This window comes from Lepisosteus platostomus, chromosome 9 (genome assembly GCF_059453375.1).
Source record: "Lepisosteus platostomus isolate fLepPlt1 chromosome 9, fLepPlt1.hap1, whole genome shotgun sequence".
Taxonomy (NCBI): domain Eukaryota; kingdom Metazoa; phylum Chordata; class Actinopteri; order Semionotiformes; family Lepisosteidae; genus Lepisosteus; species Lepisosteus platostomus.
Window position 1 is genome coordinate 16278674 of NC_142619.1, and position 27170 is coordinate 16305843.

The 27170-nt window shown below is 34.9% G+C and overlaps 1 protein-coding gene across 13 annotated transcripts in view; it reads right to left on the minus strand.

The window, feature by feature from the left end:
* Window positions 1–446: 446 nt before the first annotated feature.
* The window catches only part of c2cd5 (C2 calcium dependent domain containing 5), a 39597-nt gene continuing 12873 nt past the window's right edge, over window positions 447–27170 (minus strand). For 5 of the 13 annotated variants that reach the window (XM_088646967.1, XM_088646960.1, XM_088646968.1 and 2 more), the window contains 20 exons: window positions 26142–26227; window positions 23920–24028; window positions 22418–22483; window positions 18354–18468; window positions 16268–16456; window positions 15545–15736; window positions 14042–14228; window positions 13552–13716; window positions 12773–12913; window positions 10410–10473; window positions 10158–10219; window positions 9975–10073; window positions 9674–9763; window positions 9093–9180; window positions 7738–7830; window positions 6553–6600; window positions 6292–6393; window positions 5378–5568; window positions 4242–4388; window positions 447–3921 (listed from right to left, as the gene is read on the minus strand). In XM_088646967.1, the coding sequence (XP_088503093.1) occupies window positions 3790–3921; window positions 4242–4388; window positions 5378–5568; window positions 6292–6393; window positions 6553–6600; window positions 7738–7830; window positions 9093–9180; window positions 9674–9763; window positions 9975–10073; window positions 10158–10219; window positions 10410–10473; window positions 12773–12913; window positions 13552–13716; window positions 14042–14228; window positions 15545–15736; window positions 16268–16456; window positions 18354–18468; window positions 22418–22483; window positions 23920–24028; window positions 26142–26227 (2366 nt within the window). In that variant the 3' untranslated portion in view covers window positions 447–3789. The remainder of the gene's footprint in view (window positions 3922–4241; window positions 4389–5377; window positions 5569–6291; window positions 6394–6552; window positions 6601–7737; window positions 7831–9092; window positions 9181–9673; window positions 9764–9974; window positions 10074–10157; window positions 10220–10409; window positions 10474–12772; window positions 12914–13551; window positions 13717–14041; window positions 14229–15544; window positions 15737–16267; window positions 16457–18353; window positions 18469–22417; window positions 22484–23919; window positions 24029–26141; window positions 26228–27170) is intronic. The other 8 variants (XM_088646970.1, XM_088646966.1, XM_088646971.1 and 5 more) reach the window with 5 other exon arrangements.

A 27170-nucleotide genomic window follows, 5' to 3' on the forward strand; every position in this document is an offset into this window, starting at 1 on the left:
CTTCCCAGCCAGGTGGTTGAGTCCTAAATTCTGGGCACCTTTATAAAATGGCTGGATAACTGGATAAAATTTACAATTAGATTCCTAAAGAGCAAGATGGTCCAAATGGTCCCTTGTTATTTAATTTATTTTATTAATTAATTTATGTTTGCCACAGTAAGGAGTTTGAATACTTTGCAGTTATGACTTTTCAATATTTTAAAAATGTACTTTTTGTATTTGCCTTGCATGTGAAGAGTAGGTTGTGTATATGAAAAAAAATATTTTAAAAAATAATATAAAGTGTCATGATTGTAGTTTTAAACCAACAAAATGTGAAAACTTTGAAATAATATTTTTGCAAGACACGGTATAGGGGAAAATACAAATTTCTCATTTCCAAGTGTACAATACTTAGCTCTATAAAAGGAGCAAAATACAAGGGAGAAAACTGTAGAAGAATGATATGTCTTCAGGAAATATTATTTTATTCAGAAGAAATGTGGATGAATTAATTAAAATCACTCTTAAAAGTACTGGTACAACATGAATGCAATATGTAGAACAGCTATTTAGTTTAACAATTATATTAGTAATATTAATACAACAGAGAAAAGACCTAAGGAGCAAATTTCTCATCTTGTTTTTAAAAATGTTTTAACACAAAGTTTCAAAAAGTAGAGCATGCAGAATTAACTATGTCTCTAAATAAGAATAGCTTTGTGAGTGATGATTCCTGTCCCTGCATCTAACAAACATTCTTGTGAAAGGAAGTACTGGAAAAGGCTAGCTTAACTAAGACCAATTTGCAGAAATGCAATTCCATACTGCAACCAATATGTAATACCAAGTATATATTTGGCTCCCCTGAATATCACACCATAAAGAGACAATGACTGTCTTCAATGATACACCAGAGCAACATACAACAATCATGTCTCTTGTGAGACATTTATATCAAGCCTTTCTCACAGCAATGAATGGATAATTTCCCCCTCTTCAGAAAAAGCTCAGTTGCTCCTGTAAAGCACAGGCTATTTTTCTCTGGTTCATATTCAAATCTTTTGTAGGATATAGTACTTTGCATTTTTCCGCTTAGTTTTATTAGACTGCACATGTAGCTAGTTCAATAAAACATACTGTAAATGCATTAACTGGTTATTTTGGTTACAATGAACTGTGAAAAACACATTAAAAGTCAACCCTATCATTTGTGGGATTCCAGTTAGAATTGTTTGTTCCAGCCCCTAGCTGATTAGGACTTTGTAGAAAAGCACTGCATTGTCATGTTCAATACAGTGAGAACTGAAGTATTGGACAGCATGAAGATCCTGAGATGTTGGAGGTAGCTGCAGAGAATTGCAAACTACAATCTAATAACTATATTAAGTCCTAAAATTAAAAGTTTTATCTTGTTTTTGCTAGACTGCTTGAATATAAGAACATTAAGAAAAGAATGCCCAACGACCTGAAGCCTATGTTGAATTCCACACTTCTGAAATACAGTACTATTTATGGATTCCTGCTCCAGTTCTAGCAAGAAAGCTTAATTGTGTTATAAAACTTTAAAACAGTTGTATTTGTGATCCAATTTTATTTCCTTTATATAGGTTACCATTGAGTCATATCAGTTACAAAGCTTATGGTTTACTTTTACAACAGTGTTGATGATACAAAATTATACAAGTGTGCAAAGCCTGGTGACAATACCCCAATATCAGTCTTACGTGAGTGTATTACTGACATTTATGAAACTAAACTCTGTGAAGATACAGTATCTTGATTGACTAGGTACACAACAGAAATATAATTAGCCAAAAATGGTTTAGCAGCCAATATAAAATTCAAAGGAATCTGGGAAACATTTTTTGAGCCACACATTTCTCTGTCCTAATACATGATTTCAGATTGAACCATAATGCTCTTTTTTCAGGATATACAACACAAGCATTATTTGGCTACTGCTTACACAAAATTCTGCCACAAGGGTCTTTACTAGGATAAGTGAACACATACAACTCCTGGCAGGCAAAGCCAAATGCTCTAACTGGAGCCAGTTTCAACATACTATTTTATGCCTAATAAACGTTTCCTTCTGTCGATGAATGGTTTCTTTCTAGCAACACAGATGGTGAATCACTTCATTCTACTATTACTGAACACCATCTTTCAACTATTTCCTGGTGATATTTGAGACATTTATTTGCATATTTGTGCTTGTCTGAACATATTGGACATTTCTTAGCAAGGAACAAACTTAAATCCTTTTCATGTAAGATGTCTGGATTTTTCAATAGTCACAATCATTATAAGACATTTCCAAAGCACAAAGAATGTAAACACTAACTCTCATGCACATAATTGCAAAAGCTTGAATCAATGAGACATTGGTACTCATCTGCAGCCATGAAAAATGGAAAAAGTATAGTGAAATGCCAATAAGAGTATCACTTTGTCTTTCTACATAAATCATTCATCAATAATTCTGGATAGTTAATTTTGAGTATCTAAATACCACAACATTAATTTAATATGCAACTTATATAACTGTCTCTCTGGTTCAAAACGATTCATAACAATAAAGCTATACCAAGTGCTTGATTCTTATTGGAAAGCAAAATAATACAATTTAAAAAATACATTGAAATGCTGTATATGGTATATTATTTCAACATATGATTTTATTTTTCAAGATAGACTCTTCAAGCCAATAAACAAAGAAAAAGGTTGACAGGAAAGGTCAGCAAGCTGCCAATTAAACTACGCAACAGTCTATATGTACATTCAAGTCTCAATTGGTTTGAACCTGCATTACCTTTACCAACAAATATGCTCATTATATACCAACACCTTTCAAACAATATAAATTCAAAACCTAAGATTAAGTTGCACATACACATGCAAAATATGGACTTTAGACTGATTTCTCACTTCATTACAAAAATACTATTTTAGATTTTAGTACATTTACACAATTTTTCTGTGGCACCTATTCTACAAATTGTTACTGCAGTCAGAAACTTTAACATTTGACAATTTAAAAATATCAAGGTTCAGTAGTATGTTCATGAGATTTCAAAAACACATTTTAAGCTCCTTTAAAGCTATTTACCAACTCTAACAGCAATGCTTTTGTGGTTTAACCAAAAAACAAAACCAGTTAGCATTTCAGTCAGTCATACCTAAGTCCCTTAGCCAGGTAAGATAAAGCCCAGTACCAAAATAACAGTCAAGGATGATAAACGGGAATTTAACATGATTCACCTAGTGGAAAGAATTAAAGTAAAAAATATGGTATAACAGCTATAGATGTACTGTAGCTAATGCTACTGAAATTGAAATAGCAGGACTATTAATTTGGTGTTCATAATGTACAATTTTTTGTAACAGTGGCATGTCTTGTTGCGTTAAAAAAAACAAACAACAATAAACATAAGTACTGATAAACAGGAATTTTAGTACCTAAATGTAGGGTGAAACATTAAAAGTCTCCAATGACAGATTTTTTAAATTGAAAATGACATAAATTTGCCCATGCTCTCACAAAAGGAACTTCTATGCTCTTAACTACAAACAAGGGAAAGTCATCTGAGTCTAATTAAAGATGCCTTTTCATGCAAAAATGCAAAATGATGGTTTAGTGAGTGATGGCTCCTGATTCTTGAGTACTGGAAAGATCTGCACCAATTCACTCCTCAGTGGAAAAAAAAAAAAAGATTAAAGGAGTGTTGAAAAGGAAGCAATCGGGATTTAAGGCAGCCACAACCTGGAACTGATTTTGTTTACGTGTGCAATAGCACATAATTGTCTTCATGTAGTAACGTCTCCTCCACTGCTGGAACTTTGTGCTGTTGATGTCTGTGGCTGAACAGGCATGGCTTCCAGTTCAGACTCACGGACAAAGATCACTGCATCACCACTTACATTGATTAGGCACTGAGCCTAAGGGGGAAAAAAACAAATGCAAAAATAGTTAATGAATGTGTGAGTATAGCAATGCCTCACACTATTACGCTTCTATTATCGTTATTTCATCATAGCGCTCATTGACCTAGCCATTATTTAAATTACGACAAATACACTTTTGCAAAATGTCTGTCTGCCTGTGATGCACATACAGTACAGGCAGAAACCGAGTTGTGCATCCTGCATCTATTTGCACTAAACTAAAGTTTAGTAAGTAGTAAATGAGGCAGTTGTATATTAAATAAAAAGCCAAACAGCTTTAAAATCAGTACAGTTTAAAAATCCAGCAGCAATACCTGATTCTTGTTTGGATTCTCCATGAAAACACACTCCTTCATGATGTAAGAGACCACAGCATTTCCACCCAGTGCTGCGACATGGGCTCTGACCATTGCAAATACCTCAGCAATGAATGCATGAAGAAAGCCACTGACACCACCCTCCTGCATAAAAACAAACATCAAATCTTAACCAACATACAGAATCTGTGAAGCATACAAATCACAGAAAATAAATATATTTGTTTTGCACTGAGGTCTTCTAGGCCCATGGCTGGGCATGATGCTGATCACTCAAAAATACTCAAAAAAGTCTGAGTCTCTGCAAGATGCATGATAATGGACCTTGGAATGAAAATATTAAATGTTTCAGTTACATGAATGAACAGATCACCATGACCGTGTGTTCTATTTTTCTAGGTTTTTAAAAACAAAACATTTCGCAAATCTATCTAAAGAACACCACTGGCAATGGACAATCAATCAATTTTAATTTTAACAAACCAAGACAAAAACAGAGAAGTATTATTTACTGTGACAGGCCTATTTTGACCAATCACTACATTCAGCAGAAGATGCAAAGGCAAGAAAACATTTTATGCAACATTTTTCTAAGAAAAACTAAAATCACATATTTAGCATTATTTTATCCATCCATTTTCTAACCATGGTATCCAATACAGTGAAAAGGGGGAGCCAGAGCCTATCCCGGCTAGAAACGATATACCCTGGACAGGACGCTAGTACATCTCAGGGCACACACAAAAACAAAGGTGCACACTCACAGGGCCAGTTTTCACAGAAGCTACAGTAATTAACCTTCATGTATGTCTTTGGACTGTGGGAAGAAATCTGAAGCACCCAGGCAAACTCCGTGTGTACACGGGAAGAACATAGAATTTCCACACAGGTAGCACACCAGGTCCAGAACTGAACCCAGGGCCCCAACTCTGCAAGGCAGACTCTGTGCTGCATTATCTTATATCATTTGGAAATGTATTGTCATTTGGAAAAAAAAAACTTCAAAATTTCTTTTATTTTCATTTGGAAAGAAACAACTATGTGGGCAGTTTTTATACCTAACTGGTGTCTAGCTCCACACCTTTAAGTCCCTGAGGACTATATCTGCCTATGTCTGTTACATTGTTGCTCACCTCCCGCAACGATGTGGTTTCTCGGATGAAGAACATATTAATGATGCCAACGTATTTGATTATTTTTGCACCAGGGATGAAAGAGAGCGGAGTCATTTTGACAACAGTGACAGTACAGCCTGCGGATGACGTAGTAGAACGAAGACGTGAGTGACCTTCAGCCAGAGGACTGGCTTTTTCAAGTGAAGAAGCTAGAAAGAGGTAAGAATAAACAGAAAAGATAGTGGATTTAGTAGAATGAATTTCCAACACAGGAGAGATGAATAACAATGAAATACATAATACGCAGACAAGAATTCACTGTGTATCAGAGTAGTTGTATGATGGCATTCAGCAATCTTTGAAGCTTCAGCGATGTAACATCAAGCATGGCCTGCCATGAAGGAAAATGTAATCATGCACTGCATGCAGTAAATAGAAAAAAAGATTGAAATAAATGGTTTGCCAGAAAAGAGGACAACAGGCCACGGTTTACCAACAATAATCAGACAATGAAGACAAAGAAACACAAAAAAGTTGTCTGCTGAAGAAAGGTTCTTGGAGCAAGAGTGTGAAAGATGTTACATTTGTTAAAATGTAACCCCTTAATTATTTTTAGCAAATCGATTTTTGCCCACAACAGATCAACAGGCTTTTAGCAAAATTAACAAGACGTGGATTGTTTTTTTTCTTAAATAATTTTAGATTACTTTTATTCTGCCTCATTACACATTCATGTAATCAAAACATTTTGGCACCATTACTCCACAGAGGAGAACCTGAAGGAGTGCAGTCCTCAGCTTTCACACTCTGAAATCAGCTGTGCTTGATCTGCAATGCCATTTCTGGGCAGCAAAGTCCACCCTGTCACCACTGAGGGATCACAGGTACCGCTCAGATTGTCACCATAGTCAGCTAGAAGCATTTTTTCCTACTTGTCTTAATTGATCCTCGTCTTATGGTCTGAGCTTTCAGTTTAATGAGCTCTATCCAGGTGCTGCATCTGTCTGCAAAGGAACTGTAATCAACTGAGGTGGCTGAAAACACACAGACAGAAAAAAAAGACAAAGAAAAAAGAAAATATGGATGACGTCTGTTGCTTCAGTGCTTCTCTGATGAATCAATTATCTGTGAAAAAAAGAATTAAAGCACCCTCTTCCAATGAATTAGAATGAGCCAAAGCAGCAATAACTAACCTCTTTGAGCACCGGGGACTGTGTGCATGCCTGTGGACTCCTGAAGTCCTAACGAGACCAAAAAAATCAATTACAAGATGCAGTCATTCAGTGACATAGCTGCATGTCCCAATGCCTGTCTGTATAATTCCTGATTCTAAGGCTACCTGTGGAACATTAGTTTAGTTTTAAGGCTGTTGTATCTTGCTGTTATGGGAATAATGATGAATTCCCAATATTGAAATTTGCAACTCAATATGCAACCCAATTACTAACCATAGACTGACTGAAAAGGACAGTTTAGCATTACCAATCAAACGTCACATCTTTGGAATACAACATACAAATTCTGTAAAGTTTAAATCAAATCTTTGAACTATGAAGCAGCATTGCTACCACCATGCTACCTTAACTGCAACAGACATTAGTCTACTACTAATTATTAATTGTTTAAAAAAGAAATACAGATGAAAGATGCATCATAAATAGTCACTCAGGATACCCCTGTGTGAGAAACTGGATTTGAAAGTGTAGCAGATTATGTTCTAAACTTTTAAAGTTCAAAACACTAGGCCATCCATCCAAATTTTCCCTTTAAACCTTTCATCAGATAAAAGATGTTCATGCTTGTATATTATAAGAACATGTCACTGTACTTAAGTAAAAAGTATTACAAAAAACACCACTGATCAGGAAAGAAATCAGATATAAACTCATAGAACAATAACTCATCAAATACAGATGGATTAAACTATCTTTTCAGCACTGAACAAGGAAGAAAATAAAGAGATTTGAAAACTACCCTTCCACTTTGCTGAAGTAGATTCCCTAAGATCCTTCAAAGAACATCTGAATCCTCTTGGATTATTTAACAACCAAACAAGCAAGATGGGTTAAATAGTCTTTTCTTCAATTAGTTTTCTGTTATGATAGCAGCTTAGGTTGCTATGGTCCAGTAATTTACATTTGGTACATTCATTTTCAAAGAAAAAAGTGACATCTGTTGGCAGCAAAAAGGACATTTCCCCTAAAGTACTTTAGGCATGTTATGTATGCTATTTTCAGCAGTCCTTCTGAATGCAGTTTACTTCAAACATGCTGAACTGATTTCCAAGCAGCTTAAATAAGGATTGCATGTATTGTTAGTGTGATTACTTCTACTACATGCAGTGAATGTACAGTAAAGAACTGTGAGGTTCTACGTACCTGTGCTTTTTCCGGGTGAGAAGGGGTTTGCACATGGGGAGTCGGAACACAGCTCTAATGGAAATTGGAGTTGTTCCTCATTTTCACTTATCACTTTAAAAACAAAAAACAAGTAACATTATCTAACATAATACATAAGTTCCATTCCTACAAACCAGGAGAATACTCACCTTTTAATAACAACCATTAAAATGTAATTTTCCGTTATTTGATTTGGCCATTTCAGGCAACAAATGAAAAGCTGAGCTGTGATCTATCAGCATTCTTATTGAGTCTTACGTCTTCCAACTGAAACTCAAATACGTACATATTTGCATACTGAAAACAAATTATATACTTCACACTATTTTGGACTCCATTGAAAAAAATGCTTTTAAAAATAAAGCTTTTTTAAGAAAGGTTGCTGACCCACACATTAATCACAGCCAGATTAACTGAAAATCTGATCTGCAAAAAAAAAAACAGATATCTGAATTTCTAATTTAAATAATGAATTGAAATTAGATATCTGATCAAATTAGATATCTGAATTTAAATTGGATATCAGATATCTGAATTTTTTAAATTACCACCATTAAATCTTCATCACACAAAATACCTTTCCTTGCAATGCCATGAAGACAACACTGTTTTCTTTATTACTTTACTTATAATAATACGTAAAATATGTACAGATTAATAAATATGTACAGATAATTTGGAATTAAATAATTGTGTCAATATGCTAGTTCTTCCTCAACCTAAAATATGTTAATAAGACAAAGCTGAAGGAATTATTATCATTTTTATATACACTGCAAACCTTTAGGTTTAGGGCTTTAGAGCTTGTGGTTTTAACTAAAACTAATGTATTCTGAAATAACGATGCCATAATCTTTTCAAAGAAAATGCTGATTAATCTTCAAGGATGTAGTTTGTTTAGATACACAAACCCAAACTGCTGTAAATAACAGGTCAGGCTGTTTTTAATTGATGAATAACAAATGAAACAATATCTTGTTTAATAACATCTTGGTTTAAGACTTACAGGTAGTTGCAAATAATTTGAAATAAAAGGCAACGGAATAATTAAGGTCACCTGTTTACCGTGCAAAATGCAAATTGCAGTTACAACTGATTTTCATTCATTATGATCTTTAATAAATATGACACACCTATTTCCCATCTTAAACATACAGTACATGATTTACAATCTTGCATCACACTATTTAGAATACATTGTGCAAAAAAAATAATTTTATGGTCACTGTTAACAAAATTAAATATGAACTTTTGTACAAAGCTACTATAAAACAAGATAAAACACGTTAATAAATACATAGATAATAACACATTAATAAATAAACAAATCATACCTTTCATGAGTGACTTATCCACACTGAGTTTCCAGTTTTCTTGGGCTTGGTCTTTGTCAAAAGTCATTGCAACAGCAGTGACAGCCACCTGAAACAATTCATGAAATTTGTGACAATATCAAGTGTAATATTTTTCATATGTACCCTTACCTTTACATCAATGTAATCATGTAGTCTGTAATGGATTTTTAATACCATTTTAACAGAAAAAAAACACTTTCTATTCCAGTGCTGCTGGGGAACTTGGATTCTTGGAAGCAAATGTAAATTTATTTTATGTGGCAATGCCTGTGGTGGGTTATAAGCAAACAAGGCTGTAATAAATGTCTGCTTACTAGCCATGTGAGGGTTCACAGTGGGATTCTAGAAAGATTGTGTGGATGAGATCTTTAACAATCAGTAGCAACCAAGCAATCAAGATGGAAAGAATTACTTCTTATGTTCTTAAGATATGCCTCAACTGAAGAACTATAAAATGAAGAACCGATGAATTTGCGTGTTATAACTCACTATAAATCTACCCCCTAAAATACAATTAATGACAATCACAGAAAGGATGAACAAACATCTTGTTATCCAACCTGAATAAGTTCATCCTCAGGCACAGCCACAGCGAAGTTCACATGGCACAGGCAGCAAGGGATCATGGAACGCAGTTTAAAATATAGACTCTGTAAGGCAAAGACAGAAGCCTTAATCCCAAATTCTCAAAATCCAAACACATCAATCTTATGATACATCATTTCCCGATAACATGTAAATAACTCTGCTTAAGTATTATTTACACATTAGAGAAGGACTAATTCAAGAAAAGCATTACGTACATTTCACAAAGTTCATTAAAACCCCATTATGCTCAGTACAATATGGGAAAAATCATACCTTCAGCAGATTCTCACAGAGATCATTAAAAGTCTTGTTGAGTCCCTGGTTTGTCAAGATCGCATTGTTTAACCTGAATACTCTCACCGAGGTAAACATCTAAAGGGCAAAAGAAGAGATGTTTTAAACTCCAAAACAGGTGCTTAACTACCGAGAAACAAAAAAATATTCTACTAGCATTACCTGCACTCCAGCTGTCCAGTTGTATATCCCTGGCATTATCTCGGTATTGCAACTATAAAACCCTATAAAGAATAAAAAAAATACTTTAGAGGACTAAGTGAATTCACAACAGGAAAAAGGTTATCCACAAAGAACAAATAATAAAACATTATAAATACTAATTTAAAGAAAACATCAAGGTACACAGTGTCTAAGAGCCCTCTCTTTTCTGAAAGCTGTACAGGAACCCTGACCAATAATCTTCTCCTGTACCTGGTGGCAAAGGAGCATCTGTCAGTAAAGAATGGATATCTTCTACTGCATCGGCATCATCAATCTGAAAAGAGAGCAACAATGTCAGAGTTTATGTGGATGAGTACCTCAGGGATGTTTGGCTCACAAATGCAAATTGTTATTTCAATCTTAACATATTGGAGGGAATATTTAAATGATTGCCTTCATACAGAATTGTGTTTTTCATTGTGAGCAGCACTTCAAGTGCTGCTATGAAAATTCAGGAACTGTCTGCTTAAATAAGAAATAATATAAGATTTTTAAATGACTTTATTCTCTTCACCCTCCACCCCCCACTAAATAACGCATATGTAAAAACACTACATATATTTTAGGGAAATGTGACCATTAATGAAGATAAGCCCAACTAAGGGTTGGAACGCTGTCCATGACTGCAAACTTTGAGTTTGATAATAATACAATAAAACAATAATAAACACACAATCTGCTTTAAATAATAACACACAAACAATTGTACTTCTTCTCGTCAGTACTGAATGCATTGTTTAAACATTCATAGTCTAGGTTGGAAAAAGTATCTGAACCTCTAGGCTAATGACTTCTCCAAAAGCTAACTTGTGTTCCAATCAATGAGATGAGATGAGATTGGAGGTGTGGGTTGGTGGTGCCCTGCCCTATTAAAAAGGCACACAAAGTTTGGTTACTGACAGAGTCTGCGCTTCTCAAGAAAGAGCTGTTCATGTGAACCATGCCCTGATCAAAAGGAATATCAGAGGACCTTAGAAGGAGAATTGTAGAGATGCATAAAGCTGGAAAAGGCATTTCTAGAAGCCTGGGTGTTCATCAACCCACAGTAAGACATATTGTCTACAAACGGAGGAAATTCAGTACTGTTGCTACTCTCCCTAGGAGTGGGCGTCCTGCAAAGACCACGGCAAAAGCGAAGCGTGCAATGCTGAAGAAGGTAAGAAAGAACCCTAGGGTAACGGCAAAGGACCTGCAGAAATCTCTTGAACTTGACAAAGTCTCTGTTCATGTGTCCACTATAAGAAAAACACGGAACAAGAATGGTGTTAATGGAAGGACACCAAGGAGGAAACAAATGCTCTCCAAGAAAAACATTGCTGCACATCTCAAGTTTGCAAAAGACCACCTGGATGTTCCACAATGCTTCTGGGACAATATTCTGCGGATGGATGAGCCAAACGTTTAACTCTTTGGCAGACACATGCATGCTATGTTCGGAGGAAAAAAAGCACTGCACACCAACACCAAAACCTCATCCCAACCATGAAGCATGGTGGAGGGAGCATCATGGTTTGAGGCTGCTTTACTGCCTCAGGGCCTGGACAGCTTGCTATGATAGAGGGAGCAATGAATTCAAAATTGTATCAAGAAATTTTACAGGAGAATGTCAGGGTAGCGGTTCGTCACCTGAAGGTTAATAGAAGTTGGGTGATGCAACAAGACAATGATCTGAAACACATGAGTAAATCAACAACAGAATGGCTTAAACAAAAGAAAATGCGTGTTCTGGAATGGCCAAGTCAGAGTCCGGACCTCAACCCAATTGAGATGCGGGGGCATGACCTGAAGACATCTGTTCATGCAAGGAATCCCAGAAATATCAATGAACTGAAACAGTTTTGTGAGGAGGAATGGTCTAAAATTTCTCCTAACCTTTGTGTAAGTCTCATCAGCAGCTATAGGAAATTTTTGGTGGAGGTTATTGCTGCTAAAGGTTCTACCAGTTACTAAATACAATGGTTCACATACTTTTTCAAGCCTGGGCTGTGAATGTTTAAATGATGTGTTCAATATTGACAAGAAGAAGTACAACTGTTTGTGCGTTATTAGTTTAAGCAGATAGTGTTTGTCTATTATTGTGACTAAGTTGAAGATCAGACCACGTTTTTATGACTAATTAATGCAGAAATCCAGGTAATTCCAAAGGGTTCACAAACTTTTTCTTGCAACTGTATACATAAAGCAGAATTAAGTCTGTTTAGAGCATGGGTACAGTAGTCAACCTAGGCACTTCCATTACATTGCATTTCTCCAGCAACTCCAGCTAATCCTTAATTCACTTAAGGATCAATTCATTAAGGATACGTTCCTTGCAAGACAGATGTATAAGTCAATTTCACTAGTCAAAATTGGAGTTTCATGCTGTTAAGACTTAATGAGAGCAGTGGCTGCTAACTTTAACTTTAAGCAGGTAAGTGCGAAATGAAGTCAGTTTAGACCAGGACAGTCCAGTCCAGGAAGCCCGCAATGATGCATCTGTATGTTGTGACTGTGTTGTTTTTCATTTAGAAATTTAGTTGTTACTTTTAGCTCATAAATTCACAACTGCAATATATTGTCTATGTCTGACTTGCCTCAAGGACAAAGGCATCCTTCTTCCCATGGGACAGATCCAGCTCAGACACCTCATCAGAACTCTCCGAGTGAGACCTAAAGAGTCTGGATCGCTGCCGGGGCTCTGGGATCGGTGAACCAATTATTTCATCAATTACCTCCTTTAGGCACAAACAAAGGGAAAAATTACAGCTGAATATCAGGAAAAAAGTATGTCTTTGGCTATTGATCAAATATTTTTGGCATCTTACTGATTAACTGATCATTCATGACTGGCTTTACTGCACTCTGTAATTTGAGAAAACCTGCTGCCATTTGTTACCTGACCCATCAGAAGGCTGTGGGACAATTTACAAGTAAAAGTACTGCACCAGTAGGAGAAGCAGCCAAGCAAGTGAGGAACTATGAATTAAGGACGTGATTTTGCAAGAATGAAGAGATGTTTTATGATGGTACCATTGCCAGCCTTCCATAGCTTCTTATTTTTAATCTAATATTTTAATATATTTATAAGATATAATCCCTAATACATGTAAATGTTTACTAAATTCTTTAAACGAGTAAGGTTTTGTTTTGGTTTTTAGCATTTCCTGCACTGTAAATGAAGAGAATTTGTTCACCTTATTTGCCAAATATCTTCACGTATCTGTTGCACAGGATTCTCCTATTTTAAAGTACCTGTTACAGTTCCAACCCAAGCAGTAACACCAGTAACTAATACATTTAGAAATAGTATCAAACATTGCCAATAATATGAAACACTGCCATGAAAAAATGCTGAACAACGTTTGTTACTTACAGGGGGGTTTATCTCATACAGCTCTTTGTTTTTGACAATGGTGTCATTGATCTTCTTTTGCATGTTTGATATATGCTGCTCATAAGACATGTCACTTGGAGTTTTACCAGCAATCTGGATACCCCCTGGGGTAGGCAGGGCAGTTAAATACACACCCGTGGCAGACTTAATGAAATAAAGACAAAAATCACATTATTGAAAACATAAATTAAAAAAAACATCAAACATTCAGTGTACTTCACTTGTATTTTACATTTTTATCTAATTCCTTCAATGATAATGTTTAAGTACATATTTATAAAGTGTTTTAAGATTTGGATATGTCCAACACAGTGGTTTCCTACAGCACTTGCAAGCCATCTCTCTCATCTCTATATCTGTCTGCTGTTGCTTTTCATCAATGATGAACCTAAAAAAATAAAAATATTTTTAAAAATAAATGTATCCATTCATCCAGACACAAAAATATGACTAAGGATCGAACACTTACTGCCAGGCCAACCAGCATGTTTTCTCCGACACTGATCTGGATCCTGAGCCCAAAGAGAGCATTCATCCCACGAAGCTTCAGCTTGTTCATCAGCTGTGTGTGCAGCTCATACTCCATGAATGGAAGCAAGTTACTGATGGCTGTAGCATTTGCCTCTCCCTGAGCCTTTTTCTTAAGACGGCATAGCCTGCCAAAAACAAAATGGCAGACTGATTTAATAATTTAACCTACTGTATGCTATTCATATGTCGACAGAAAAAATCTTCCAACAGTCATTCAAGAAAGGGGTAGTGCCCGCATACTGGAAAATTGCTCATGTTAATCCACCCATAAAAACAGTACAAAAACTCAAACAAGTAATTAAAACCAGTAATTCTTTATTATGCATTTTGTTTTGGAAACAATAATTAGAATGAGAGTTTTGTCTGTATGGAAATACAAATCAAGAGAAAAGTCAACATGGCTTTAGAATAAGCGGGTCAATAATCTTTTTTACTAAAAAAAACATTTGTTGAAAAAACAACACTAGTGAACACTTAGAGCATCTTGTATTGCACATACACATTTTCAGAAGACGAATTGATTAAGTTCATATTTTATCACGAATTCTCAAATTGAAAGCAATAGGCATTCAAGGTAATTGATGTTCTTGGATTGAAAACTGGTTAATGGATAGAAGACAGAATAAATGTGTGATGAATGCTGTCCAATTGGGGATTTGTAATTGATGGAGTATGATAGGGATCAGTATAAAGACCTCTGTTTAATGCAGAGCCAAGTACTATATGAAGGTAGCAAAAACAAACTACAGATGCAAACTGTAAACACTGTAAAATGATACTTCATATGCCTTATGGGACGTATGGCCTCCATTCATTTGTAGTCTTCCTTATGTTCTTGCAAATATCTGTATTACCTATCCAGTAAGTCTTTGCAAACGGTACAGTCTTGGATTTCTCAACATCACAAACTTAAACTACAGACAGAACTAAATAGAATATTTGAGAAGTAATAACAGAACTCAGGACTTTTTTTAAAAAAAAGTCTGTTTACCTGTTGTACAGTTGTTCTGTCTCGATTCAAACAGGGACAAAGTAATACATCCTGAGATAGTAGATAGGAGGGATAATTTTCAAAGACTAGTTTCGATACCACACTAAACTAATTGTAAAGGTAAGCACGTGCAGGTTAGTGATTTAATAATATCATTTGTGCAAAAGATTAGGTGAAGAAAGGGAATGTACACTCATAGTTTATAACAAATATTCTTTAATAGTTTTTGTAGTTAAACTGCAGATTAACTGTAATATGTAATTTGTTAAAGTGCTTCATGCTTATTCTGTTGTGCCATCTGACACACTGTAAAGCACTTGGGAGGGAAAGTGAAATTTTCTATATAATATGTTGTTATGCATTAGTGAAACAATGGTAAAACGAAGGGTATGGTGGGGGGAATAGCCACCGAAAACAAAAACAGGCTGAATACAATATTTTGAATATTACCTGGCCTGGATGAGGCAGCCTTTTCCAGTTACTGCAGCTTCAACTGGCAAGTCTATTGTGGTGAAAAGAACATCTGGGACTTTCTGCCTCCGGCAATTATAGCAGTACGTAAGATGTGCTGGAAAAGGCATGTTCAGCTCATCATAAGGAATATGGCAAAATCCACAGCTAGGAGGAGATGGCTCCTCTAATCTGCAATGGCAAAGACAAGATGGACATTAGAACTGCGATCCAAATAATTAAATCACCGTATATAAAAAACAGGTCTTGCTCTTCATTTATGTTTTCTATTGTTATCTGAATGTAAATGGATTTGCATATTAAAAAGAATTAAAACTTTAAAAACATCATGATGAAAATGCTTTTCTTGTGCAACAATTAAAAAAATCTGAGAAATGCAACAGAAGGGGAGACAGATGCCAAACTCCATTTGTAAATCTATTTTTTGTATAAATTGAACTTTTTGAAGTTTTGAAATGGACAATGTACTTCAGAAGTCATTTGTTCAGCCAGCTATCTCAGGATCAAACCATGTAGAATATTTAATTTTTTAGCAATAAAAAACTAACAAAGAATTGATCGGTATTATTTGGTTAGTAATGAGAGTCATTTTGAAACAAATTCTGAGAATAAGTTGAACAAAGACATAGCGAACATACCAAAGCATATTAGTAGAGTTAAGTATTCGGTCCTGTTCGCCTGCATTGTAGCTCTGTAACCTACCCTAACATGGAAGAACTATCCTTGCTCTGAAGAAAAATATCAAACTCTCCCTTCTCTGACCCTGTGGAAAAGAAGGCAGGCTGCCTTGACAACCTGTGTTCACTGCAGCTGTCCAAGCAGCCATCTTGGAGGAACCTGGGATTAAGAACTGCTGCCGTGCCAGATGCAGAAAGAATGCAAACCTCTTCACTACAAAATAAACAGAAAAAGAAAAACAAATTATTAGTTAATATGTTTTCCTATCTGAGTCTGCATATACTGGAGTTATTAATTAAACTAATTTGAAAAAAAAAACTACTGAAGCTTTTAATTTTCAATATATACCAACAGAAAAAATCTAGAATACAGATCATATTAATTTCCACACATATTAAAGATAATTTAAAATTGTATAGCGCTATGAGTATATCTCTATGGACAGGAAAAGTAATTTTAAAAATGTGCCTCAAAATGTTCTAAAAGAAAGTGCTGGACAATAGCATACATAATGTACATTTTAGGCAAAAAAAACAGAGTGCAGCAAAATGACTTTCAAAAACCAAATAGCAAACCTTAATTACAAATGAAGTGGAAAGGTCTTTAAGCAAGTTCAAAAATGTTGATGGCTGTAAAGTGTCTGATGGACTTGGCCTATGACTTTCTGTATACATGAAGGCTCTGTCACTCAATAATTTGAAGTCAATTTTTGCCTAAGTAAAAAGAAAAACTGAGGAGATCTCAGAAAAGATAACCTGGAGCTCGACCGTTTTGTGCTTTTTATTTTAAGAGAATAACCTTGACGTCCACTCTAAATTGCACAGGGAGTAAGGGAAATTTACAGAGGAAGGGAGTTACCGGATTTCTGGAAAGAAGTCTATTTAGTACCTGAAGATACCCCAGTAAATGAGGCACTACATCAATATTTCAGCATCAGACAGGCAAAACAAGGATTTAAATCAAGTAAAGTTATGCAGGAAGGAAGAAATGCTTGTGATATTCCTAACAAACACTTCCAATGACAACATAAAGTCAAAAGGAGCACCAAGGTTTTTACCTTCCACTAGAAAAGGGTTAATTTTCAGCACTGTCAAGAACAATACTGACGTTACCAACTTTATAAGTTTATAACTTTATAAGCTTATGTTGAGAAACTATGAGCATACCCTTGTACTTGCCATGGTTTACCTAGAAAGTTGTATCTAGATCTTAAAATCAGGCAGACACATGTCAAATGAAGTTGCTGCAGGACTAGTATCTGATTTTGGTCTGAAATTTAATTTGAGAGTCATCAGTATAGCAGTGGAACCCAAATCCCTGATGGCTAACATATTTGTTTAAGAAGCAATAAGTAAACACTAAAATGCAAAGGTCCCATCACAGAACTCCGTGGAACACCCTATGAACAATATCAACATCTAAATACAAATGCTATAAAACAGTCAATATTTACAAACTGGCTCCTTGTAGCCAAACAGAAATCAAACAACGAAGGTATCAGTCATCCCTTGAAAAGGATCCCTTTTTCGCATATCTCAAACAGATTAAGAGCTCTAATAAATCTGTTCGCAATCTGTACTATGCAATATTATGGTACAAATACTGTAGCCAATCTTTACAATCTTTACACCAGAATTTCAATAGAACTGAATAAAATTACATCAAACAACTGCAGATTATGATATGTTTATACTAAGACGTTATGTTTAAGAAAGGAAAACTAAGCATCAGTGGAAAGAATGACTAGAAAGTAAAATAGGACAGGACTGTCTAAAAAATAAAGAACTGCAACTCTTTGAATTTACAAGAGAATGATTCTTTTCACAACTGTTTCCTAATGTGGAGAGCAAGCTGGGGTAATGTAGAGCAAGCTGGGGTATGCGAAAAGACAAATTCCAAATGCAAAAAATTGTATATGGCTAATAAAGTGATCTAAAATCTAAATCTAATGTGGCACCTATTTATCAGCAAAGGGTGGCTTTGAAGTTCCTGAAATAGGGTAATGACTATCAGAAAGCATGCTTAAAACTATTAGAAAATAGTTAGACTTTTAGCTACATGTAAGAACATACAGAGTATACAAAGTAAGACTTATCTCTTTCTGACCTACCAGATGCTTGTTGATTCGCTGTAACCAACTACAGCATGGCATCCCAATGCTTTGGCATGAGATTTGATCTCCTGTCTGATTTCTTCCCACCAGGCATCACGAGTTTCAGGTTCATCTGAAAGATACAAATACACTTTACCGTGAACAAAATAATAAAAAGGCTCCTTCATTAAACATGTTTGACCTGTAAGACCTTAATACTCACAAAAAAGTACATCTTATTAATAAAAATATGAGCTATATTACAGCACAAAAGATTTAATAAAACATTAGTCAGATTGAAGAGTTCAAGCACTTGTGATTGATTATATACTGTATAAAGTACCATGTATTGATTAGGATTTTCAGAAAGATTTTAACCTATCAATGATCAGTTTGATAATTTTGAAGGTAGTAATTATAATGTGCGCAACAAATAAATCACAAGAAAAAGAGCTGAATCCACTAACTAATCCATTAAGATTTTAAAGAGAAACATCCAACACTGAATCTCAAATATGTTTCGTACTATTACAATATACATGAATGGTTAAAAGATGATTTGCATTTGTTTACTGAAACCAAAGAAAAAATAAAATGGAGAGACAATTCTAAAGACTGCCCAATAAATTATCTTGGCATAATGTATCCACAACAGCAGACATTTCTTACAAAACAGCCACACAGTTTCACAAGGATGTTTTATTAAGACCTTGGCTGTGGGGTATAAGGGCCATATTCATTGATCATATTCCCAGATTCTCATCAAGAAGAGATGAAAATCTCTAAAATGGAGAGGAATACACTCATCTAGGTGTTCCCCCAATATTTTGGCTACCTGCACAGATACAGTTTACAGTTTTAAAAATAAAAAATAAGCAGCAAATGAGAAAAATATCAGGATTTCTTGGTTTTACATTAAATCAGGCATGTTTAGAAGACATATATTAAATTTAATCTATTAATCTTCTTGGTTCACAGCAGTTACATTTTACTGTCGATAAAATACTACAGATACAATAGATTGCATAACCAGAATGGTTAGTGCTGGAGTTGGCAGTTAATTATAGACATGTACTGCAATAAGGAATAGTGGTTCAAGTAGGTAGCTGCGTCAGCATGCGTAGGCTGCAAAGGAACAGGTAACGGGTTTATTCCATGTTGAAAAGAAATGAAACAACGTTTCGGCTGTGGAGCCTTCTTCAGGTGTCAACTGTGGAGCCTTTTATGACACCTGAAGAAGGCTCCACAGCCAAAACATTGTGTTTCCTTTCTTTTCAGCTTGGAATAAACCCATTACCTGCAATAAGGAATACCTACTAGTACAATAATTTGTAGAGTCAAAGTCTTGCAGATCTGAAGAGACAGCTTTAAAAGACCAGTGAGCAGAGATCCAGGAGTCCCATTAATGTACAGTATTCTAATTGTGCACTAATTAGGCAAAGTAAATCATTTAGAGCTTAACTAGAAAAAAACAGGAGACCTGCTGGGTTCTCTGGATCAACATGACAAATGCTATCCTAGACTTAATTTGTACTGCTTTTTAAAAAATAATTATGCATTATTTATTGCTGTCTGAAAGAAAGATTGTATTGAGAATTATTTCCAAAAGGCATATTGCTGCCCATGATCAGAGTTCAGACTGAGCAGTTATCAAAGGTGTTACCTGATTGCCACATTTGGAATTTTCTGGAAAGTAATTGTAAAACCAATAAGAATAATCTTTCCTAATGTCTGCATCTGGATCTGCATGGAGGTAACCTGGAGCACGGCTCAAATTATCATTACAATATGAATACGGCCCTTGGGATACAGGAATGCACATGCCTTATTTATTTTATTTTCAGAACGGTTCTTCAAGATGCTCTTTAGACAAGCATTTAGATTTAAGTGCAAAGGAAATGCCAAAAAGCAGCTTCAGCAGACAATAACCAGAAATGGTGGGTTATCTTGGCGCATGCTTGAGTCACGTGACAGAACAGACTGAAAAGTATGGCAGCTCACTGAAATGGTTAAAGAAGTTATGGCCCTAAATCTGCAAAAAAAGCATAACATGCAATTCTATATTTAATGTATCCTGAGCCTGGATGCTACCGTCAATACCAGACCCAACACATTAATGGTTGAAAATGTTACCTCCTGCAGCCCTGTACAGTCTTATTAGACTTCCTCTGTATAAATGTATTGCTATTTTAATAAATTTAGTCCTTAAAATAATACAAATATAAAAGCAACCAATTAACAGTTAAAACTACAAAGTTATTACATGCTTAACTGAAGAATATTTTATCATGTAGTTCAGACCCATTTGTATCCATTAGCATGGATATTACATTTTTACATTGCATTTCCCCTTCCAATTGCTCAGATAGCCAAACAAACGTTTGAGGTAAATCCTTCTTCTGAAACCTAAGAGAATAACTGCAATTGGACCAGGATGATTTACCAGTAAACTGTATAGGCTTTGACATTTCAAGGCCAACTCTTCTTAATGTCATGGAAGCTTCCCGAGATGTAAGAAGTGAAAAAATGCATCTAAGCAAAATATTGTGAAATGAACAAGTGGATAGGAAAAGCAAATGTATTCATACAATTTGTCACCACAATTACAGTAAATATCAAACATCCTCCTTAACAACCATAAGTAGCTTAAACAAATGTACTGTTTTGTTTTACATAAAAGCATCTGTGAAACATGCTTGCTGGTCAAGAATGCTGTTGGTTATAAAAGAGAACTGATGCTTCGCACTAGGAAAAGGGATGCAAATTCACAATTTTAAATCTGTAAAGATTGAATAAACATATTATTATGATATATAGCCCATGTGTACCAAATTTCTATTTTACTGTATGGTGATGGGCAGCACAAGTTTCATACCTCTTAAGTGACTGGAGATATATAAAAAAAAACTATTACTTGCATCTTTCTTTTCACAGAATGTCTTTCAGAAAGACCCAAGTGACAACACTAATTAAAATACAAATTATTCTGTAAAAAAATACTCTTTTAGTTACAGTATCTCTTTAAAGTTAGTCTGAAAGAACTCATTAATTTAGGAATAATTATAATTAAAATGTCTAATTAAAGAAACAAAAGTAAAGGTACACTGAAATCTAGCATATTAGAAAACAATCAATCAATTGGCCAATTGTCACACCAATGCTTTCCAATTTCACTGAATTGGTCATTTTCTGTGCACACATTTCTTGTTAAATACCAGTTTTAATAAAATTTGGCACAAGAGATTAAAAATGTTAATTAAATATTCCACATCATGTTACAAAAGCACATTTCAAAAGCATACTTTCTGCTATGGAACAAATTATAAGATGTAGCTTATGATAAAATAATTTAACTGTTTTAAAATGTTGTTTCCAGTGAATTGTGTATCTTATGCAAAAAATCTCCACTACAACAGCTGTGCTGCCAAGGGAATTAGCCTCTTTTGAAGACTTACAGGCAGAACATACACAAATCCTAACTAAGCTCTTTGGAATTAGGACTATCCATTAAGAAGTCTTTAGGCCAAACACGAAATATTGAATAGACAACTGGAGCATATAAATACTGGACAGAAAAACTAGCTAGCTGACATATCAAACCCATTATTTTCTGTTGTTTATGTCGATGAATTACACCTGGATTTATTTTGCATGTTGGGAGTTGATGAGAATGTAATCTACAGAGTAGGTTACACTATAGTAGGCCTAGTATTTCTTATTGGTTTGGCAGTGATTTATAAAAATCTGCAGTAGGAAAAAATGTACATATAAGTTTACATAAATCTCTCTCTGTTTCTTTAGCAATAATCATTTTAACTTTTCCACAATTAAATGAAAGCCTTAATTAATTACATAAGATTTCTTACATGTCTCTTAGCTGAGGTCTTAATAATAAATCAAAGTGTAGAATTTAAAGTCTTACTTCACACCTTTTAAAAGAAACATAATGATGCCCATCACCAGTTTGTATGTCTGTAAAAAAGTAATATTTCTGGATTGTTTCACTTTTACAAATAGACTAACTTCACTGAGCTGCCATAATTTCTGTCAGTATGTGCAATACTGAAGGAGTAGTAAAATACCTGCAGTGAAACTATTCCAGTCTAGCAGTTTGTATGATCTTGTGTTACCCATAATTCCGACAAAGGCTGAGTTCAAAACAGCAAATTAGTAGATCAGTTAAAGGAGCAGAAAAGAGAAAGGAAAAAATCTACAAACAAGACAAACATGAGCACAACACTGGACAACAACACTCCACAGGAACTGGAAAGACACAGACAACAGAGTTAATCAGAGGTTTATTCAGAGAAGACAGAGTAAGGAGCATGCTGCAGCAGTCTAAAGACTAGGCCAGTCCTCAATTTAATTAAAGCTCTGTGGAAAGCAGCTGCAATTCTAAGGACTGAAGGAGCAATTCTTGCATTAAGTGAAAAAGTATTACATTTTGTAAGACATGTTAATAAAAGAATCACTGAAGGCTTGACAAACCATGCTGTTACTTTTTCTTGGTCTTTAAAGACATAATCATGCCATTGTTTTTTCCCCAGAGTTTTTGTGTCTAATTTAGGATCACTACATAATTTAATGTTACCTTCACTAATGAGCACAACAAAAGCCAGCTGTCTGAAGAGAAATGTCAAAACATACCTCAACTTTCTAAGACAACTTTTTCCAAAATCCAAGAACAGGGGGAGATTCAGCCTACATTTCCAAAACCCTTGCATTATTTTACTGTAGAAATTGGAGCACTCATTAAATGTTTGCACTCAGTGTGACTGGATGGGGTGAATTTGGCACTAGCAGATCTTAACTTTAAGAATGTAAATATCAATCAAAGTAATACTTTAAAATACATAATCAAGATTTTTGATCAGATTTTCAGCATTCGCTTTTTTTTACAAAAAGAAACAAAGGTTATACTGGAGGCCACTCAATCCATCTAGGTTATTTGGTTTGACTAGATTTGGTACTCGTCCAGTAGCTGATTTATAAGAGGTTGTTTTTGTCACCTGCCACTCATCAAATTAATAGCTCTGATAATAGATTACAAAATGAATGACTTCATCATTTGTTGTACTTGATTTAATCCATTTAAACAATGTAATTTTGCTCTTTATTTCTGTTTTCAAAACTTTATTAAACAACTGCTCATAAAGTCTTAATGATATTAAATGAAATGTAACGGAAATGCATTCTAATAGAATTCAACACCAGTTGGATGCTTTATTACAGACACAATGGTGCAGACACCTTATCACTGTCTACAAAACACAAAGCTTGCTTTGTCATGCACTGAACCCTCCACTGACAACAACAGCACCATAGAAAAGCAAAACAGCACAGATCATAATGCAGTGGTGCAAAGATAGTGCGAATCTCCCCCACCACAATGAAAAATTAATCTGTTTCGAAAAATGTCAGACTATTAAATGTATAATATAACCTGTTTCCTAATGGTGTAATAAGCTGTCTTAATGTGACATTTATATCTAATCAAAAAGAGCTTCTGTATGCAAAATCTACTACAAGACAGTACGAAGGGCTACATGCAGCTTATTGGAACCATTTACATAAGCAGACCTACCAGGGTTGTGGATACGATCCAGAAGCTTCACTGACCGTGCACTGACGACACCCCCAACATGGACAAGAAAGCCCATTGGAAAACATGTCAAGGTGAAAAAGGGGAATTCCTTCAGAAAATACAAAGACAAGTTAGAATAAAAAGAGAATCAAGCATTTTTTCAGGTGAATTCACTTAACAAACAAATTAAATAGATTAAAGGCATAAGATGCTTTATGTCTACTACAATTAGAATAAAACGCGAATTTGCAAATGCAATGCATTCATGTTATCAAACAAGATATTTTGACTAACATCCATTGTCTTCCTTTTCAGTTAGATGAGAAATGAGAAAATGCCATTCTTCCAGAAAGGGAGGAACTTTGACACACAAGTCCAAATGCATTTCCTGTTACCTTGATAATACATATACTGTACAATAAAAAATATGAAGGTAAAGCAGAACAGGTTATTGATTTGGAGTTGAAAATCTATATAAAATAATTATATCATACTCTTGTTGATCACGCATGCACTGTGATAGTCTCAAGATTCAAACTTTACTTCACACTTTGTTGGAATGTTGTGTTTATATCATTTAAATAATATTGCTCAAGCAATATTTGAGCTCATGCCCTGAAGATGGTAATGCTTTTATTTCTAGCAGAATTTATTACTGTAATGTTCAATTTGCTGGTGATTCTACTTAAGTGAAGAGTAAACACAAAACTCAGCTTTGCAGATTTTCACAAAACCTTAATAATACAATCATAAAACTCCAGTCTTATACCCCCATTATAATGGTAACCTTTTAAATAACCTATTTTTTGGCATGCCTTTGCTGCCTTTAATAACAGAGTTGAGTGAAACCTAATAATCCTGCTATAAACTTCAAAATCTACATCCTTAAGTTTATTCTCGACTACAGGGTGCAGGAATTTCAAGCCTAAATCAGCCCAATTCAAGTTAAAATTCAAGATTATTGTCATTATACTCATATACAGGTATATGGTATAATGAAATGCTATTTAGCTAGCTCCCAGACGATAAGTAGTACAAAAAACAACAACACAATTGTATAAGAAAAGAAAGACAGAGACAACAAGCAGTGTTCAAAACAACAACAGGTAACAGGTAATGTGCAAAACAACATCAGATGTGCAAAAATCATAAATCAACAGAATGAAATAAAGGATAGAAGATTATGAGGAGTGAGCTTCTTCACATGTGAGGTAGAGGTAGATTTCAATGTGTGTTTGAGTTTTTGGTAAGAAAGAAGGCATAAGTCCATCTCTTTTTCTTTAACATCATGACTCAAAACAGATTATTACCATAATCCTCGCTCCCTGAAAAGAAATGCAATCCTTACCTCTTATGAAAGTGCCCTTGCCTCCGTCAAGTACATACTGTATATCAAAGTCACCCAATTGAACTTTGTAGTGTCACCCAACTCACCCTCTTCTCCTACAAGCCGGAGAGCTCAAAATTGTTCTTTGCCAAATAAGCATCCCTCCCAGGCCAAATGTGAAGTGACTTGGAAGAAAAATTACTTTATTTCTTTTAAAAGGACCAGTCATGGTAATAGCCTAATGTTCCTTTTGAGGTGAAATGCAGTCAGTATGTCTTGGGGAAAACAGGAATACCCAAGCTGCTGCAAGCATGAGGGCAAGAAACAAGAAGTAACAGTGACAGAGGGTCACAAAAGGGACACAGAGGCCCTGGATCCCACAGATGGTCTCACTGAATCCATGACATAGTCAATAGAAACGGATGAACATGCCAGAGCCTGCAACTCACAACTGACAACCCACTGGAGCTAAACAAGGGTGAGCCTGGTCAGTACCTGGATAGAAGACCTCCTAATAACGGAAGTAATAGGATTTAAGATAAAAGATGTATATTTTCTCTTGTGAATGTGGCCAAGCTTGAACCCATTTCTCTATACAAAGATAACAAATTCAGTCTCTTGCATTCATACTCTCCAACATCCTGAAATCCCTCTTTATTATTTGAATACTATTTCATGAAGGAAAGTTAATATTATTTTTAATCAACTTTTAAAGCATAGTCATTTAAGTAAAAGATGAGCTTTATAGGTTTAGCAACAAATGAAAATTCAAAAATGTGTAAAGAACGCTGCTTAATCTATGTGTACATAATATTTGAATAATGCATAGAATAATGATATGAAATAATGCGTATATTTTCAAATTGAGTTCATGCAGGCTTTAAAACAGCCTTACCCTCTGCTCGAGTGCTGACTGTGTCTGTTGTCTCAGTAGAGTTTTTAGTGGTCCGTCCTTCCCTGCACTGCCACCACTGCCCATTCCTACAAGGTAGAAGGCAAGAAACATAAAAAACCACATCACCCCCCAATAACAAAGTTTACTTTTGTCTTTAATAAAATCAAGACAAGACTAGTTCTTAAAACCTTATATAAATCTTCATTATGTGAACATTCCAGAGTGAATAAGATAATCGCAGATTTCTTTTTATCAAAATGCTGCTCTAAAACATCTAGATAAGAAAATAATTAAAATCCTCCCACATGTCTGTGCTTATTTGATTAACCACATGCTTTATTGTGTTTATACTAAACTACTAAACACTATTGTTATTTACAACTATAAGTTAAATATGGGAGAGACAGCCTCTACAAAATGTACTCAACAGCTCAGAGTCAACATTACAGAAAAGGGTCTCTTCTCTAATTTTCAGCAGCATTTTTTTTCAGCAGCAAACAATAATCTATGTATGTGAGAAAAAATATTTCATGATATTCATGTTGAATTGCATCAAAAAACAAACACCTAAAAGCTAACTAAGCATTAGTAAAGCATATAAAAATATGAACATGATGGTTGATTCAGTCTGTTGATTTCCAAACTATTTTAACTTGAATTCGTTCAAACTGATGGCAGAAAAACATTTTTAAAGTACAGAGGCTTTGGTTTGGTTTTTACTTCCAGCTTTCACAATTCACTAAATATTTTCAGCATTTAGAACTTTTGAGTATTTTTTTGTGGTGCAAGTTTCAGTAGGACTACATGTTAAGAATAGCTTACAGCAAGGCATTTCCAGGATAAGAGCTGTAAGCTATTGACAGAAAACAGCATGACCACAATAAGGGTTTTATTAATGAAAGGTAAGTCATTAAGGTAAGCTCTTAAGTCTAACATACATATTCCACATCCACAGGACCATGTTATGGCCACTGTTAAGGTAAACAGGTACAAAATACATCCTCAAATCAAGTGTTTCTATAGACAAAT